The sequence below is a fragment of the Coloeus monedula genome (assembly GCF_965178545.1).
Source record: "Coloeus monedula genome assembly, chromosome: 2".
NCBI lineage: Eukaryota > Metazoa > Chordata > Aves > Passeriformes > Corvidae > Coloeus > Coloeus monedula.
In genome coordinates, this window is record NC_138782.1 from 15,773,839 (window position 1) to 15,791,774 (window position 17,936).

Genomic DNA, 17,936 nt, shown 5'->3' on the forward strand with positions numbered 1-17,936 from the left:
ACTGCAACCGGTGGGAGAGATGGGCAGAGAAGAACTGCCTGAAGTTCAGCAAAGGAAAATGCAGGGTCCTGCACCTGTGGAGGAGTAACCCCAGGCACCAGTACAGGCTGGGGGCCAACCTGCTGGAAAACAGCTCTGTGGAGAAGGACCTGGTGGTCCTGGTGGACAACAAGCTATCTGTGAGCCAGCAGTGTGTCCTTGTGGCCAAGAAGACCAATGGTATCCAGGGATGCATTAGGAAAACTGTTGCCAGCAGGTCAAGGAAGGGGATCCTGCCCCTCTACTCAGCCCTGGTGAGGCCTATCTGGAGTGCTGTGTCCAGTTCCGGGCTTCTTAGTACAAGAGAGACATGGAGCTCCTGGAGCAGACCCAGTGGAGGGCTATGACGATGATTAGCGGACTGGAGCATCTCCCTTCTGAGGAAAGGCTGAGGGAGCTGGGCCTGTTCATCCTGGAAGAGACAATTGAGAGGGAGCCTCATCAATGTCAGTATCTGAAGGGAGGGTGTGAAGAGGATGGACCAGGCTCTTCTAGAGTGGTACCAAGCAGTAGGCCAAGAGGCAATGGGCAGAAGCTGATGCACAGGAAGTTCCACCTGAAGATGAAGGAGAACTTCTTTACTTGTGGGTAACTGAGCACTGGGACAGATTGCCCAGAGAGGCTGTGGAGTCTCCCTCACTGAAGATATCCCAGAACCATCTGGACACAATCCTGTGCCATGTGCTCTGGCATGACTCTTCTTGAGCAAGGGGTTGAACCAGACAACCCACTGTGGTCCCTTCCAACCTGACCCCCTCTGTGATTCTGCAAATCTGAGAACTTGTTCCAGTACTTTACTCATTTCACTGTGAACATTGTATTCTTACACATGGCTGGAATTTCTATGGTGCAGCTTCTGATTTTATGTCTTGTCCTCTTGGCTCATTTCCCTGAGAAGAGCTTTGTGCTGACTTCTGTGGAACCCACCTCAGGAAACTGAATGCAAGATCATGGAGCAAATCCTCCTAGAAGCCATGCTAAAGTACATGGAAAAGAAAGAAGTGATTGGTGACAGCCAGCATGGCTTCACTAAGGCCAAATCATGCCCAAGAAATTTGGTGGCCTTCTGCAACAGAGTTACAGTGTTGGTGGATGAGGGAAGAGCAACAGGTGTCACCTACCTGGAATTGTGCAAAGCATTTGACACTGTCCTGAATGAAAGTGTCAATCCTTGCTTCTAAACTGGAGAGACATGGATTAGACAGATGGACAACTCAGTGGATAAGGAATTGGCTGGATGGTTGCGCTCTCAAGAGTTGTGGTCAACAGCTCGATTGCTGAGACCAGTGGCAGCTGGTGTTCCTCAGGGGTCAGAATTGGAACTGGTGGAGTTTTACCTCTCTGGTGACATGGAGAGCAGGATCGAAGGGACCCTCAGTGGGTTCAATGACACCAGGCTGTGGGGTGTGGTCAACACGTGGGAGGGAAGGGATGCCATCCAGAGGGACCTTGACAGCTGGAGAGGTGGGCCTGTACAAACCCCATGACATTCAACAAGGCCAAGGACCAGATTCTGCACCTGGGTTGGGGTAATGCCAAGCACAGATACAGGCAGAGTGGAGAATGGATGGAGAGCAGCCCAGAGGAGAAGGACTCGGTGGTGTTGGTTGGTGGGAAGCTCAGCATGACCTGGTAACGTGCGCCTGCAGCCCAGAAAGCCAAACATATCCTGGGCTGCATCAAAGGAGGTGTGACCAGCCGGTCAAGGGAGGGGATCCTCCCTCTGTGCTCTCATGAGACCCCACCTGGAGTTCTGTGTCCTGCTCTGGAATCCGTAATATAAGAACATGGCTGTTGGAGTGGGTCCAGAGGAGTTCCGTGAAGGTGCTCAGAGGGTTGGAGCACCCTGAGAAGGCTGAGAGAATTGGGATTGTTCAGCCTAGAGAAGAGAAGGCTCCAGGGAGACCTTATAGCACCTTCCAGTACTGGGACGGGGCCTACAAGAGAGCTGGAGAGGGACTTTTTACAAGGACGTGTAGTGAAAGAACAAGAGGGAATGGCTTTAAGCCGAGGGTAGATTTAAATTCAGAGAGACATCAATGTGCCTTGTGAAGGCAGGACAAAAGTCTTTACGTTTTTCTCCCCTTCCCATTGAAAAGGTATTGCTATAAAGCAAGGATTTATTTTAGGAATGTCATTGTGGAAAGTTACATTAAAATCACAAAACATTTACAATGGAACTAGGTTTTCTCAGCAAGATACTGCAGGAGTGCTGAACTTGTGGTTCCGGTTTTGATCATGTGAACACATGAAGCAGAACATAAGGGAGATGAAGAAGCAGTACCGTCGCTGAGTTCTCCCATTGTGCACTGCTTGCAACTCCCTCACCAATGTAACAGGTCATGAGAAATCTCAGCTGGTTTTGGGTCCTTTTGTATGTCTATGCTTTTGCAGGTCATGTCATATTCTAGCTGTTAAAGATGGGTTGGGTTTTTTTAAATACATCTGGAAGTCTAAGCACATTGCCAGAGGAACCAGACTTAAAGAATTAAGGAGACTTACAGTAAAATGGTGAGAATTTGTAACTTATAGCCCTTGCAATTATAACAGATAGTGTGCAAGTGCCAGGCATTGTTGATACAAGCACCATTTTTTAATAGAATGACATTTGATTTTTTTAATGCATTTAAATGCCAACCATCTTCATGCTGTGTGTGAGTCACAGTTTCAAGTGTGTAATTGTTTAGTCAATCTTCTGTTGCATTATTATTTTATCACGCTATGAGTTTGGGCTAAATAGTTCACATTGTATCACCATCTAACTAGAAATTTCTTTATACATTCACAGAATGGGCATTTATAAGCAAACATAATGAAGGCTCCACTGAAATCAATTTGGTTGCATGTGCTTCAGAGTTGTTCTTCCCTCAGTATTATATAAACACTATTAACAGATCCTTTAGAAAATTGATTTGCTGATCATCTAAGTGACAGGCCTGTTTGGCTATGCTGAAATCCTTATCCTTAGTCATGCTCCTGTAATTAAACTGAGGAGTTTCATGAGAACGTGGCTGAATAGATGAGGGAGGATGCTTTTTGAGTTGCTGTTCTTCTAATCTCAATTTTTGGTCACTTCTACACGCTGCTGTGTCCCTTCCCCTTGCTATTTTTCTGCAACCACAGTTGTAATGCTGCTGTACTGCTTCCCCTTGCCTTAGCCCTGCAAACACTGCTGTGTGGCTGAAGGCCATTTCACGTGTGTGTGTGTGTGTGTGTGTGTGTGTGTGTGTGTGTGTGTGTGTGTGTCTTGGCCTTGCAGTTTTTTCCTCCAAGTTCTGCATGGCCTCTTTTTGGGAAAGAAAGAAAACTTGGGAAGGTCTTTAATCTTGTCATCCCTGCCTGATGCTGCCTGCATTAGAAGAGCCCCTGTTCTGTTGTCCTGCCTCTTGCTGGTCCAGCTGGGCTCCTACTGTGCCACTGAGAGGCAGGAAGCACAGATCCAGCAGAATTTCTGCCTGCCACAGGCTTCTTTCTGAGACAGCATTAAGTAGAACCCCACTGCTGAGTGGGTAATGGGGAATAAAAATGACGTGGGAAGGGGGAAAATGGGGCTGTGGGAGGGAGGACTTCAGGGAGAAAGATGTGAAGGAAAGAGGAAATGAGAGGCAGAAAATCCATGTATGAGCAAGGGACTAACAAGAGGGAAGATTGCTGTGTTCTCATTATCATTTGGGAGGCAATTATTTGAGCAAAAGAGGCTGCCTGAATCCAGAAGGTATGGCTAATTCAGGTGGTGGATGGTTTTGGACAGCCTGTGTAATGAGCCTTCTGTGTGGGTATGGTGTAATGTGTGACATGCTTGAACAGATTTTTTAGTGACAGAACCCAGATTCCTTTATGTGTCTCCTGGATTTTGGTGAATGTGCATAAATCGCTGCTGGTAGGAATGGAGAACACAGGAGAGGGGGGAAAAAGTAGCAGCAGCAATGAGAAACCTGGGAGGAAAACCAAGGAGTGTGCAGGGGGAAAGGAAGGTAATGCTTCTCCCAAGCATGTATCAGCAAAACAGTAATTAAAAATACCAAAATAATAACTTGTAGCAATATGTAGGAATCTTTGAAAGCTCAAGAAAAGAACAAATTGTGTTGTGATGATAAGATTGGATACTTGCATTGGCACAGTTCCAGCCAGCTGGCCAGTCTCTCACCCATGACTTTCATCTACTGATACTGAAAAAAAATTCTTCTCTTTGGATCTCATTCTCTTACCATCTTCTCTGGGGCGAATATTTTTTTCTAGTTGGGCCTATTTTGGTACATTTTCCTGTCTGTTTACTGCCCTTTCCCTGAATTTATTCTGCAGAAACAGCCTGTTTATTCCTAGCTTTGGATTATCAGCTTTGTGCTGTTAAGTAATAGAAAAAGTGCTTCAGTTCATTTTGAGAATAATTTATGAAGATGGAGCTTTGTGGCTGTAATGTGTCTGTAGTGTGTTTCTCCTTGCATATCCCCATACTGTAATTCTGATGAGAGTAAGAAGACAAGTAGAAACATTGCAGGGCAGCACACTGAATTTATGGTGAGATAAATAAGAAATTACTAGTAATTTTGAGGAAAAACAAGGGCAGAAGAATAAACTATCTTAAAAATATAGGTGGGCAGCTATATTGCTTCCAGACAGAATAAACCAGCTATTGGTCCACTGTAACCAGACCACCACCTTTTCTCCTACCTTCTGCACCTGGCCAGCCTCTTGTACAGGTCTTTCACCAAATCCTGTCTAGTCTGTCCCCAGTTTGGTGTGGAAAAACCTGGATAGTGAAAAATTTGGCCTATGCAAGTAGCAGCTGTAGAAATCTGTAGTGATGCATCTGTGATAAAGAGGCAGTGAGAAAGATGTTGGAGTTGTTTAGTTTCTTACTGTGTTTTCTTAGTTGATGTGGAATTTAGTATAAAGAGGTGCAAGGGCAAAGCACTGCTGTCTCTTGTGCTGAAAGCAGAGTACCCCAGCCTCTCCTGGGCATGGATAGAAAATAATACTGCTTTCATCTCCCCTGCTTGGTGAAGAGATCTGGAAACCAGTCTATCTGCACTAGATATACCCTGGATCAGAGCCACAGATCTGAGTTTGACACCTCATCTGTAAAGCTTGGATCCAAACTCCCATCATTTCCTCTTGGCCCATTGAAGAGGTCAAGACTAGGGGTGAAGTCTTGGCCTAACTTTATACATATGCTTGTTCATCTTGTCTGCAGATGTGGTCTTTGTTTGCATCCTTTCCAGGACAGAAGAAAATGCTGGTGCAAGAATCTGTATGACCTATGTCATGATGACCTTTGCTTTGATCAAGGAACTGGAGCATCTCTCTTACGAGGAAAGGCTGAGGGAGCTGGGCCGGTTCAGCCTCAAGAAGAGACACTGAGAGGGGACCTCATCAGTGTCTGTCAGTGTCTGTGGGGAGGGTGTCAAGGGGAAGGATCCAGGCTCTTCTCAGTGGTGTCAAGCAATAGGACAAGGGGGAAGGGGCAGAAGCTGAGGCACCTGAATATGAGGAAGAATTTCTTCACTGTGCAGTGACTGAGCACTGGAACAAGTTGCCCAGAGAGGCTGTGGAGTGTCCCTCACTGGGGACATTACAGAACCATGTGGACACAATCCTGTGCCATGTGCTCTGAGATGACCCTGCTTGAGCAGGGAGCTTGGACCAGACAACCCACTGTGGTCCCTTCCAACGTGACCCACTCTGTGGTGCCCTTTCTTAGTTTGCCGAATGCATGGCTGTGAGAGGGAATCCTTACTGTAGCAGATTGTTTGCTTTTCCAGTCCTGACCATCAAACCAACTTACTACCTACCTAAAAAGTGACAGCATTCCCAGAAATGACATGTCAGTTTGATGTCACTGGTGCTCTGTGAATAACTGATCTTGGGGTTTTGGTGCTGAACTGAAGAGATCAGAAGCAGTTAGATACCGAAATGTTTAAAACATTTTGATGTTGTTATCTAAATCAAAAAACCTGTTTGTTTTATAAAGAATCCACATGAAATACCCCATTGCATGTAGGAGGAGGAGACCATATGCAGGAAGAGAATACTGGTGGAGTGCTTGTGTCAGAAGTACAAGGAGTGTGGGAGATTTATACTCTGTTCCCTGTTGCTGCAGAGATCCCACCTGTATTTCCCTCCGCCTACAATGATGCATAGATTTTGTGCCTTTGGGGCTGGTGGGCAACACTGTCAAATCCTCTGTAATATTTTCTTGGAAAAAGGAGAAGAGCACGCATACAAGCACTTGGGAATGCCGTCTGTACCTGCTGCCTTTGGTTCAGACTGTGACATTAACTTCCCCACTGACCCGTGGAGTCTTCAGTCAGCTGAGGCAGAAGAATTGTTTCTACCACACTGAATGTAATTAAACTGAAGTATTGCATCTCTGTGTATAAAACCACTTTCATTCTGTTCAGAACAATGTGGTGTGTTCACCAGTTTAGGTGCTAATTGAAAATGTGGGGTTTTTTTTTTCTTTGTATTGGTAGCAAGTGTTTGTGTCCCACTGAGGGGTGAGTTGTGGGGTGTGTTTGATTCACAGAACACTGCTGGTTTCTGAACTGTTTCCCTGTACTGAATGCAATAAAGTAAGGTTTAAAAAAACAAAAGGAAAAAAAGAAGAATCACGACAACAAAATGATGAAATCCTTTCAGGGGGGAAAGAAGGATGGCAGTCTGGACTTACCTGAAAAATGCCTCCTCCGCTTGCAGTCTGTTTGGAAATGTGTCCTAGCTGCAGGGAGCAAAACTATTAACCTATTTAGAAACAGGCTCTGTACAGCTATATTAGCATCATCCCTCCTGCACAGCTTGCTACTTGTCTTCCTTCTCTTAACAAAATGCACTTTATATGTGCACAGCTGATTTTGGTCTGGCTGGATTTCAGCTGGTATAGACTGGAAGACAGTGAGTGGGCATAAAGTTGTGATAAAAGCACAGGTCATCTCTGTCTGTGGTGAATCAGTGGGACATTTGTCTCTCTGCTGCAGGAGGGGGTTGACATCTCAGTTTCAGGATGACTGGGGAAGATATTTCAGTATCTGTGGTGAGCAAGTGAAATCTGTGACCAGAACCCTGTTGTTGCTAGCCAGCCAGTAGAAACTGTTTCACCTTGCAGTTGGATGAAATTATCTTTAAAAGCCCATTTCATAGCAGTTGTAGAAATCTGTCAATAGATGCTTGTCAAATCATCCTTCTGGAAACATTGTGTGTACAATAGAATTTTGCAGCTGCTGAGGGTTTTTTAGTGGTTTTGTCAAAATTAATAACATGAATTCTTTACGTTCAGAAATCAGTTTGCTTTTCCAAATTGTGGCCTGCAATAGTAACCGGTACCATGGACATAGTAACTTTTTAGTCAAGGCACTCAAAGCTCTGTACAGTGTGGTTGTATCCCTGAAGATACATTTCTGTATTTTTCACAGTGTGGATGGAGTTTTTCATGCTTGTACTAATAGGTGTGGACTGTTTCAAGTGACTGCCAAATAGTTACTCTTAATTCTTAGTGGTTTCTCCTGCACCTCTCTGCAGGCTTGGAAATCTAATTTCATGTAGCTGATACAATAAATACTGCTTTTCTGGAGGGTTGGGGGTTTGGGGTTTTTTTTTGGGGGGGGGGGAGGTAGGGGTTTTTTTTGTTTGGTTTTAGGTTTTGGTTTTTTGTTAGGTTTTTTTTCCTTTTGTTTGTTTTGTTTAATTTTCACTTGTATAGTTTCTATCTGTGCAGAGGAGTACAGTGGTGTAAATATAGCAGTGCAGGCTGGCATGTTTGTGCACACATGCTCTCAGCAAAAGAGCCTTCCTCTATGGATTTTCATCAGTATTTATTTAGAGTAGTACAATTATGCCTCCATATTTCCATTGGTAGGTAAGAAATCCTTCTGAGTCATGCTAACCAGATGGAGATTATGCCTTTTTAAATTTGCCAATTGGAGTTTCTATTGGAAAAGTCTTAGGATCTGGCTTAAATACTTGAGAAATTACAGTAAGATTTTCATGACTTACGTTAGCTTAAGCTTCCAGTTAGAGCCTAAAAGGTTTAAATCATGTTGTTCTAAATGTAATATCCTTTTACAGACAAAAGAACTTCAGTAAAGAGATGTGAACTGGGTGCTCAGGTGTTTGCTTGTGCAGCCCTGGATGGAGCCATGTTTTGGATTTCTTTGTGGCGGGTTGTTTGATGGTGGCAGCATGTGAAATTCAAGTTAAGTAGAGCAAGGAAATGCCATACAATTGTTAGTGTGAAATCTGACAAATAGAACAATTTTCTACCCTTGAGTGTCTTAAAACCATTTGCAACCTTAATCCGAAAAGACTCTGCTTAAACCAGTGTTCTGCTCTAGAGATGAACAACAGCACAATAATCAGACAGAAGTGCATGGTTTCACTTCTCATGTTACTAGTGTACTGACAGTATTCTTTGTTTCCCCTAAATTTTGTATGGTGCAAAAATCCAGAGCCTTTCGTTCTTCTGCCACTGCTTCTGTAAAAAATTTAATTTCTTTGAGCTTCATTTTTTCCCTTGTTTAAAAAATGGAAATAATGTTTTCCTTTGTTAAGACCTTCATTGCCTTGAAGGCAGATTTATAACTGCAAAGCATTATTCATTATTATTGTTTACTTTTATTAATATATGGTGAATTAATAACTGTAATATTCAGAAAGATAAATACTTTGGGGTGAGAAAAGAGAAGAAAGGAATACTTTCAATCTGACGTTTTTTCTCTGCCCTTTACTTGGCTCTATTGTTAAGGTTCTCATCAACACCAGCATTTCAGATACACTGGTCTGGGAAGCTACTGTGTTACATGGGAAGGAATGATGAAAACCAAGACTTGAGACTTTTTTCCTTTTTTAATAGGAGCTGCTTAATAAATGGATATAGGCAGGAAATAATGACAACAAGGATAAAATGCACTGGTATTTGAGGCAGTTTGCCCCTCCGTTCATACAATCTTGAGTTATCTTTCGTGCTTGGTAGCATTAACCAGATCAATTCAACCAGAAAACAAAGAGGGAAAAAGAACACCTCGTAGCTAAATTTCTTGTTCAGGTTCATTTCATATCATGATAAGAATTGGGTAGCAAAAAAACCACAAACATTCAATCTGTCACTTTGTTGATGTCCCTGTTCTCTGTAGCTCTTCATGGGCTCCCTCACTCCATCATGTCAAGGCAGTGACTTACCTTCCTTTCCAGGTCCTTTTTCATTCTTACCTGACTGACTCACATTTTTTCGGTTGCTGCTTCTGCCCCACAAAATTCAGCAAAGTTCCTCGGCCAAGCACGTTTTCCCAAGACAGTTGATATGTCTGTGCATCAGTTGCTGAGCAGGCATGAAGTTCAGGAGCACAGCCTGCTCCTAATCCTGCCTAACTTCTGTGCATGTGCTGACTTGCAGTCAGCCTGTGAACTGTGGGTCTGGGTGCTGTGAAAGCTGCCTGGGAGAGTGGAGGGGGAGACAAATTGTCTAAATGAACCATTAAAGACGGTTCCTTCAGTATGGGATGGTGGTGCATTGACAGGGTGGTGGCAAGGAAGCATATGTTAGGTGTTACTGTTCTGTTCTGTGGTTAGTGTGGTTGTCATCAAGTTCTGTTTTATCTTAACTTTCCTGAGATGCCAGTAAGCAATAATATCCAACTTCTTTGCTGTCACTGGATTCACACCCACACCAACTTCACTGCCACCCTAAACCACCACATTCTCAATTAAAATATGTTTCTGTAAGAGCTCAGTGATTAAGAAAAAAAGTATGTTCCCTAAAAATGAGATATAGCTAATTTCTAGTATCAAGTGAAATTTTCATTTTGATGGGTGCAAAAGCATAGAAAGAAAGCAAAATTCATGCTCAGTCATAGGTCATAGGTGAATACTGCATTATTCAAAGCTGTTATGGTCTCTCTGATAAGCAGAGAGAATGCAGATAATGAAAACAAATTTTCTAAATATAATTGCAATTGAAACCTGTATTGTCATCACGATCTCATTGATACATTATGTGTATAAATTGTGGCAAACTCCTTGCTGACTTAGACTGGGAGTTTTGAGATTTGCAGATGGTGTGAATCACTAGAGACTGCAAGCAGTATTTTTATAGAACTTTAGTTTTATTAGGTGGAAAACACACACAAGTACACTTCTCTCACCAGGAAAAAGCATGCCTAGGGCAGTGGCAGAACAAACTTCCTGCAATGCTTTGCAGTGTGGACTCACAGGGAAAATTCCCCAAGACAGAAGGTAGTGCTGAATGCATTGTCTGTTCAATCCCTGGCCTGTTTCTGCAGTAATTATAAAAATTACTGCTAAACATGATGCACTTTTTCTTTTCCTCATAAGGCTTTGCAAGTCAACAGATAACTTGGTGTCATGGGTTAGTAAGCATAGTCCCAGAAGTGATGTTCTTGCAAAGGAGTGCTTACAGCTTCTTCTGTGACCTGACAGAACCTATCAGCTGGCCACTTTGAATATGGACAATTCTTTAAGCCACTTAAAGTTGTGACCGCCTCCGTGATCCACACTTAAGAATAGGAAACCCCGAGGCAGTCTCTCTCTGTCTTGTTTCCGATGCTGGCACAGGTGGCTGCGGGCCCCGTGTGGGGGCCAGCGGGCCCGGCCCAGGCCCTGCTCGGGCCAGGCCGGGTCGGGCCACGGCCATCCTGGAGCCGACGGGCCCCGTTCCTCCCGCGGAACCCCCCCCACTGCAGGGCTGTGGGCAGCCGGAACGGCTCGGCTCCCCCTCTCCGCTGCTGCCACGATTCAGCTGAAGCTGCACCGCTGTCCGGCAGAGATCATGTGACCAACAGCGATAAAACACATTCCAGCTGCAAGGCCTAGGTGAGATTAACCCTTTTAGTACTATGAAGAGCTGAAAACCGGAGGGAAGTGAAAGAGGAGATGCTTAAAGCTGAAATTCTGTTGTGAAGCTACGATAGATCAGAGTACCTGTTGTAATTTCATGAAGGCATGGGGGGTGGAGCATTCAACTTGTACTTGTGAGCAAAAGCACCTGCGCTGAGATAGGCAGATGCTGACGCAGCTGTAATTTCATGAGAAGTTTGAACAGGGAGAGATGGAAGTGATGAGGACTTTTGCTCCAAATGGAAAAGGAGAAAACCTCAGGTCCTAGAGATGCTCCCAGAGATAGTCCTAAAGAGGAAGATGAGGAAGACCCTTTGCTCCCAGGGAAGGAGAAGGGCCTCTATTCTTAGAGATGAAATGCTCCCAGAGATGGGTGAAGAGAACTTTTGTTTCTGAACGGCTCAACCTTAAAATTGTACCCCAAAAACCTTCAAGAGTGGACCCTTGAAAGCAGTTGTGGGAAAAGCTGCAAGATGGGGGGGGAAGGGACTCACATGTGAGCAGAGAACCAACCCGGGCGGCTGTCTCGTTGTGATAATGTTTTCATAGCATGGGCAAGAGAGACTCCTCTTCCTAAATGGACTGAACAAGGTTATTATGGAAGTGGCAAACAGACTGAACATCTCAAGGCTGTCTTTTTACATTGTCAGTGGGAGAAAGGAGGAAGGTGGTGGGAGGAAGAGAGTTCTGAAGGTGTGGTATGACTTTTTCTTCTTTTAGGTCTGTTAATAAACTTCTTTATATTCTTTCAAGTTTAGTCCCTGCTTTGCGTTTTTCCTAATTCTTATCTCACAGAAGATAAACAGTAATGAGTATTTTGGACCAAACCACTACACTAAATTGGTGTTTCCGCCTGGTTACAAACCAAACCTGCTACACTTGGTGTTTTGGGGTTCTTTTTCTTCAAGTTCCTAAATAAATACCTGATGATCCTATTCTCTCTCTACGAAGCTGTGTACAACATGAATCTTCACAAATAGAAATAAAGTTCTCCTTTTTGTAAGACCTGGCACATGTTTCCAAATTCTGTTCAGCTTTGTGACTAGGGGCTGGTCATTTTTCTTTGGAATGGTCCGTTTATTGTGTGGCCTTTGGAGAGACTGGGTTGCTGATGTCCATGTGTGTGCATGATTTGTAGTCTGGATTGCCACCCTGGATCAAATTAGATTGGAAAACTAAAAGATAATGAATGCTTTATAAAATACATTCATTTACAAAGGTGAAACAATGTCATTTCTTATGAAGTGCCCTGACTGGGATCTGTTACATTGTTTGTCTCGAGATGAGATGAGATGAGATGAGATGAGATGAGATGAGATGAGATGAGATGAACTGCTCTGCTCGAGATGCTGGTAAGTGGGGCAGTTTCTGAGGTGAAACAGACCTTGAGTGTGTCCAGATGCTGTCCCAGAGCACTCAGCAGCTCTGCTCGGTACATGTGTGGGAGTCAGGCAGCTGAACTGCATCCAGCTGAAATGGGAACAGGCAGGAGATTGTTCCTCTGGCTGTGGTCAGAGCACCACAGCTCTCGTGAAAGCATTGTGTGTGAAATACTTAATGGAGACAAGTACTTGGTTATTAGGGGTCTGGATGGAAAAATGGCAGCTCCAGCCACTCAACACCTCAGGGCATTAAACTGCTCCAGAAGGCAAGTTATAATTGAAAGAGGAAGATGTTTCCTAATTAGTTATGCACACCCCGCTGCAGCACAGCCCAGCTGTATTTTCAGTAATATAATATAATTAGTTGCACAGTTACTCGGTGTGTTGTGAGCAACTGCTAATCTTAAGAAGCTACAGTTTTACTCAGTTGTGGCTTTCGATTTAGGACAGACAACATGTAAGATTTAAAAGCAACAAAAAAAAACCCCAACCCACCCCACTCCCAACAACAAAACAGAAAAAAAAACATGCCCCCAAAATGCTTTGGGAGTTTCTTTATATTCCTCTGATTCTGAGCCTGCCTAATGTTACGCTTTAAATTTTTTCACTGTAACTAAGAAATAGGAAATAGGAATGTGCTTTTTCATAAATAAAAATAGATATTTTCCTGTCATCACCAGACTTCTATTTCTGGAGATGTAACAAAATATAAGCTATTATGGAACTTTTTTTGAAATAAAATGATAAGAATTGAGGAGGGTTTATTTTTGTCAGCCTCCTTCCAGAGAGACACTGAAACTTTTATTGAAGAAACTTTCCTCCAGTCACGTGTGCTTGAAACCAGACCTCAATCTCTTTCAGGTGTAGCAGAAGTGTCTCTTAAGATTGTCATAACTTTCAGGCATCTCAAAAGGTTTGTCTGTGAGACTGTTGCATTTTACGTACTGGTTCTGTGAAAACCGTGTGCTTAATACCTGTCAGATGTGTTTCAATGCACTTACATATAATGCAAGCATAACATAAATTATGTACCAGCAAATAGAGTAGGGTCTTGGCTACAGAACTGGGAATGTTGGTGAAATTAAAAAAAAAAAAAGGGAGGAAAAGAAAGTGAAAAATATAAGTAAATATAAATGTGCAGTATATTTGAGTCTAACCTCTTTTCCATGCTTCCCCCTTTCTCTCTGTGCTGATGCTAATACCCAACTGCAAAGAGATACCCAGTTACACTGACTCGTGGGGTTGTAACCCTCTTAGCAGTTGGTCCAGCTGGAGAATATAACGACCTGTCTAAGAAGAATTAAATACAGAAGTGTCATGAGCCTTATTCTTCATAAATGTACTGCAAACTCCTCACAGCTTCTGTTAGTTGCTCTTTTACCATTGCAGATCTGATTCCTAACTTGAAGAGGTACTGCATCCATAGGGAGAAATGCTTCACTTGTAATCACATTTTATAGTTCCCTTTGTGGTTTATTCTGCCACTTCGACTTGTCATAGTTGAATAAATTGAATTCTGTGGAGGGCTCTTGTAAGATGCCACACTTTTGATTTTTAAATGTGCTTTGGTGTGATGAATGCAGCATTAGAGTGGGATGCGGAGCGCTGCTGAAATTTGGGGATTGTAGCTCTGGGTTTTATTCTCGAGCCTCTCACCAGATTATTATGATTCAAGAACAGGCCCTTTTCAGGCTTTCTGCTCCTGCCTTCCATCTCTGCTAAATGAATGCGTTTTGGCTATGCAGCAGGTCTGTGCTGACACCCAGTTGGTTCATTTTCGAACAGCCAGGCAAGCAGGCACATTGTAACGCATCATGGAAAGGCTGTTGCACTCCACTAATTACCAGATTGCTGCCTTGTACTTCCATCATCTCTTACTAAGAGCAGAGACTTTGGGTTGTAAAGTGTCTAAAAAGGAATCATTGTTTTAACATCTCTTTATGTGGTGCCTGTCAGTGAGCTTTCCTTCCTTGGGTGAAGCAAGACAGAAGCAGAATAAAAGGTATTACTAGAATGCGAACACAAAGTTAAGAATGTGCTTTGAGATCTTTGAATGAAGTATGCTGAGGATCATTACAGCTGTTTTCTTTCCAAGAAAACAATCTTCCAGGAAAACACTAGCTCTTCACTAGAGCTAACACAAGATCTTCCAAGAAAATGCTATCAAATGGTATTATTTTTATAGGCAATTTATCTGCTGTACTTTAAAAGCATCAGTAATTACCAGGGTGTCTCAATCCATCCGTTAATGGAGGAGACCAAAGGACCTGAGCAAAAGATATCTCTCCATTAGTGAGATCTGAAGTAAAGTTTTAAAACCTGCCACAATTTAGGAAGGGCATGTTTGCTCTAGAGTGCTTTACCTTTTGAGGAGTGTGCTTGTTAATGAATAGCAGCTTGATGGTAAAGCTGATACTAATTTGGAATTAATATCCGAGGTAGGTTTAACAACTAATAAAATGGACAGTTTATGTACTAAACCTGGAACATCATATCAGATCCATCTCTGTGTTTTAGGCAGCTAATGACTTTTTCCATCAAATCTGGAGATGTTTCTGTTTGTGAAGTAGTTTTATGTCATGTGGAAATTTGAGAAAAGAATTCTTGTTAATATGAGGGAAGAAATATGGAAAGGAGCAACACTGAAAAGGCTATAGATATGATTTTGCAGAGTGACAGATTAATGAGTTCTAGGTGTCATATGTAGGAGTATGCCATGCTTTGTTTTAACTACTTAGTTCTAAAGGGAGTGTGTCGGGGAAGCTATTTTTCCATGTTTTCCCTGGAAAGACAGAAAGGCAGTCAGTGCATGTAATTAATCCCTTAAGGAAAATAAGTGTTTGAATGAGAATTCATTACAGGAGTTGAAAAAATTGTTTTTCAGATAATTGCCTTCGATGAACTTCGGACAGACTTCAAGAGCCCCATCGACCAGTGCAACCCGGCCCACGCAGTGAGTACAGCCAGGGCCTGCGGAGCTGGGGCTGCTCCAGAAACAGGGAGCACTGAGCTGTCAGTGAAGGATGAGTGTGGCAATTAATAGGGAGTCTCTTGTGAAGTCAGCTGTGGTTTGGAAAATTGATTTATTGGGCCAGTCTGAGGAGCCAGATGGTGATGTTTATGTTAATGGCTTTCCTCTTTGCTGAAGGAGGCAGGAAGGTAATTTGGAAATTCAAAAACTGAAGGGTGTCATGGGATGCTGTTGCTTTCTTTTTTACCTTTTCATTCTGTGGCATAAGTTTTCGTTTTCAAAATAATTTGCTTTCTCTCTGTTCGGGCATGGGATGACCCATGCTTCTCCCATATTGTCTGTAACAACGAACCAAAAGAGGTGCATGCCTGGACTTCTCTGTCCCATGGCAGGGCTCTAGATTCTCCTGTGGTTTAGGAGTAAATATCATATTCTGCTGTATCTGCTGTGGAAACACAGTAAATACCTGGGACTGTAAACTCAGTTTTAACTAGTGAACCAAAAGTGCAGCCTAGATTTATGCATATCAAAATTCCTCTGATAATTAAAGCTGTAATCTAAGGTGATTTGGCTGACTACTGCTACATGTGTCAGTTTGTACCACGAGAACTGAGAGCAGAACTCATCTCCCCATCACCTCACTGGGAATTACAATGGTCATGACACATGCTGAACTTGATCTCTACAGGGGATGAAGTTCTTGAATTGCCTACAATTGGTAACCAGATTCAGTACTAGTACTTTGCCATTTAACTTTGTTTCATAACTCAGCTGAGGACTTGTACTGCTTAGACCACTGATGATTTTAAGCATAAGCTTTATAATCCTAGAATACAATTTTTTTTTCACTGTTCACTAACACATAAGCAAAGAATAAGAAGAAAGAAATTACGTGAGGAAATCCTATAGAGGACATCAGTGGATGTAATCTGGTTTTGAATTTATTGGAAGTAATCTGATTTTCAATTCACTTTATCTGTTTTTACTTCCCATCTTGAGAACTGCAGACTGAATTTATATGTACCAAATTCCAGTAAACTGTTCCCTTCCTAAAACTTGAGATGCTCTGTGGAGATAATTTAATCTTATTTGAAAATGGTAATGGAATTGGCCTCCATGATTAAAAAAAAGTTAACAAGTCCCTTTTTTTGTCATATTAGTGGTGCAATCAAAAAGTGAATCAACGTTTCTAATAAAGCACAGCAGAGTATTCTGTGATTGGTTCACATACCTGACTTCCATGAAACTTTCTGTGATAACTCAAGCAATAATCTGAGATTGCTTTTTTCTGCACAGTATATATGTCGATGCCTTTTAGATTGTCATAAAAGGAAGATTTTGAGTGGGCATTTCTTGTGTCTTTTGTCGAGTGAATTTTCCTTTTTCCCTATGCACAGTGGTATGTGCCCATATTCCATTTTTTTGGTGGGGTAGTTTTCTGTATTGCACTGTAAGAGTGTCTGAAGTTTACCCACATGTCCTCCACAGTGTTTTCATGACAGAGGATAGAGCCTTTTTGGCGAGAGGAGGCTGAGTTAAAGACAAACCAGAGGCAAAAACAATGGCAGTACTGAGAATTTAATTCATATTTCCTGGTTTGCTCTCTATTACCTCCAGTTCAGAGATAGACTTTCTACAAGGTCAGCTGCAGTTGGCATCTGTCTTTCCCTCTCCACTTCTAAAGGCAAGGGAGCTTTCTGCAGCTTCACAGGCACATCCACACACATCCATTCTCACGTTTGCAACTGTGAGTCTAAAATTTCTGACTCTCTTTTAGCTCAGAGGCTCCAAAAAGAGGCACTGTATTTTTCTGACGCCTATCAAGCTGCCACTGCCTCGTTGTCTTTCCAAAACGATACTTTTTTTAAAAAAATGGCTTAAACTTGGGGACAGGAAAGGAAAACAGACATTCATTTGGAGACTGGAATAAAATTGCCACAAGTTTGAGTTTTAAAACATTTGAAAAGGAAAAAGCTTAGGTAGACTTGGCTTCTCACATTGGTATAGTACATTACCTGCTTTAAAAAGTTCATTGTTTGGAATATTTTTTGCCATGTCTAAATGAAAATATCAGATAGTCTTCTGAGGACAGCAAACCCACTCTGCCTTCTGCAGTGTAACTAACAGTAACTCCAGTCATGGGGTTATGCAGTGAAATTTGGTTTTGCTGGTGAGCTCCTCATTATGAGCCATTGAAAAGAAAGCCTGTCTTTGATTTGTCTTCTTTCTGTGAGTTGAGCTTAGAACATCTTTTGAGTCACAATGCCTAATTACAGTGATTTTCAGTATTTATGAATGCATCTGCTGTTTAAAGTGGCATTTTTAGGATATTTCAGATATTTTTCACTAATGTGTTAAATTCTAGTTTTACGTGTTCAGGCACCATTTTAGTGATAGAGGAAGAGCTGCCATGCAAACTTCATTGTTGTTTTTCCCACTCAGATTTATCTTGAAGCCAGAGGTTGGGTACCTGAAAATGCAAGACCAGGTCTCTGTGGTATAAATTGGCACAATTGGATAGAGCCAAAAATGCTGACTAAAAATAGAGTTGCAGCCTCTGGCTGAAGGCTAACATAGACTTGAATCCCCAGCTGATATTGTTACGCCCAGTAACAAATGAAAAATAACTTACTGGGACTTAGAAATGGCTTGCAAGCAGTAGGTAAGAATTGAATGCTGTTATTTCAGATTAATAATGT

The 17,936-nt window shown here is 42.4% G+C and overlaps 1 protein-coding gene across 2 annotated transcripts in view; it reads left to right on the plus strand.

The window, feature by feature from the left end:
* CNIH3 (cornichon family AMPA receptor auxiliary protein 3) overlaps positions 1-17,936 on the plus strand; it is a gene marked incomplete at its 5' end in the record, with an annotated part of 45,187 nt that overhangs the window by 6,874 nt on the left and 20,377 nt on the right. For both annotated transcript variants that reach the window (XM_082302666.1, XM_082302667.1), the window contains one exon: positions 15,151-15,219. In XM_082302666.1, coding sequence (XP_082158792.1) covers positions 15,151-15,219 — 69 coding nt within the window. The remainder of the gene's footprint in view (positions 1-15,150; positions 15,220-17,936) is intronic.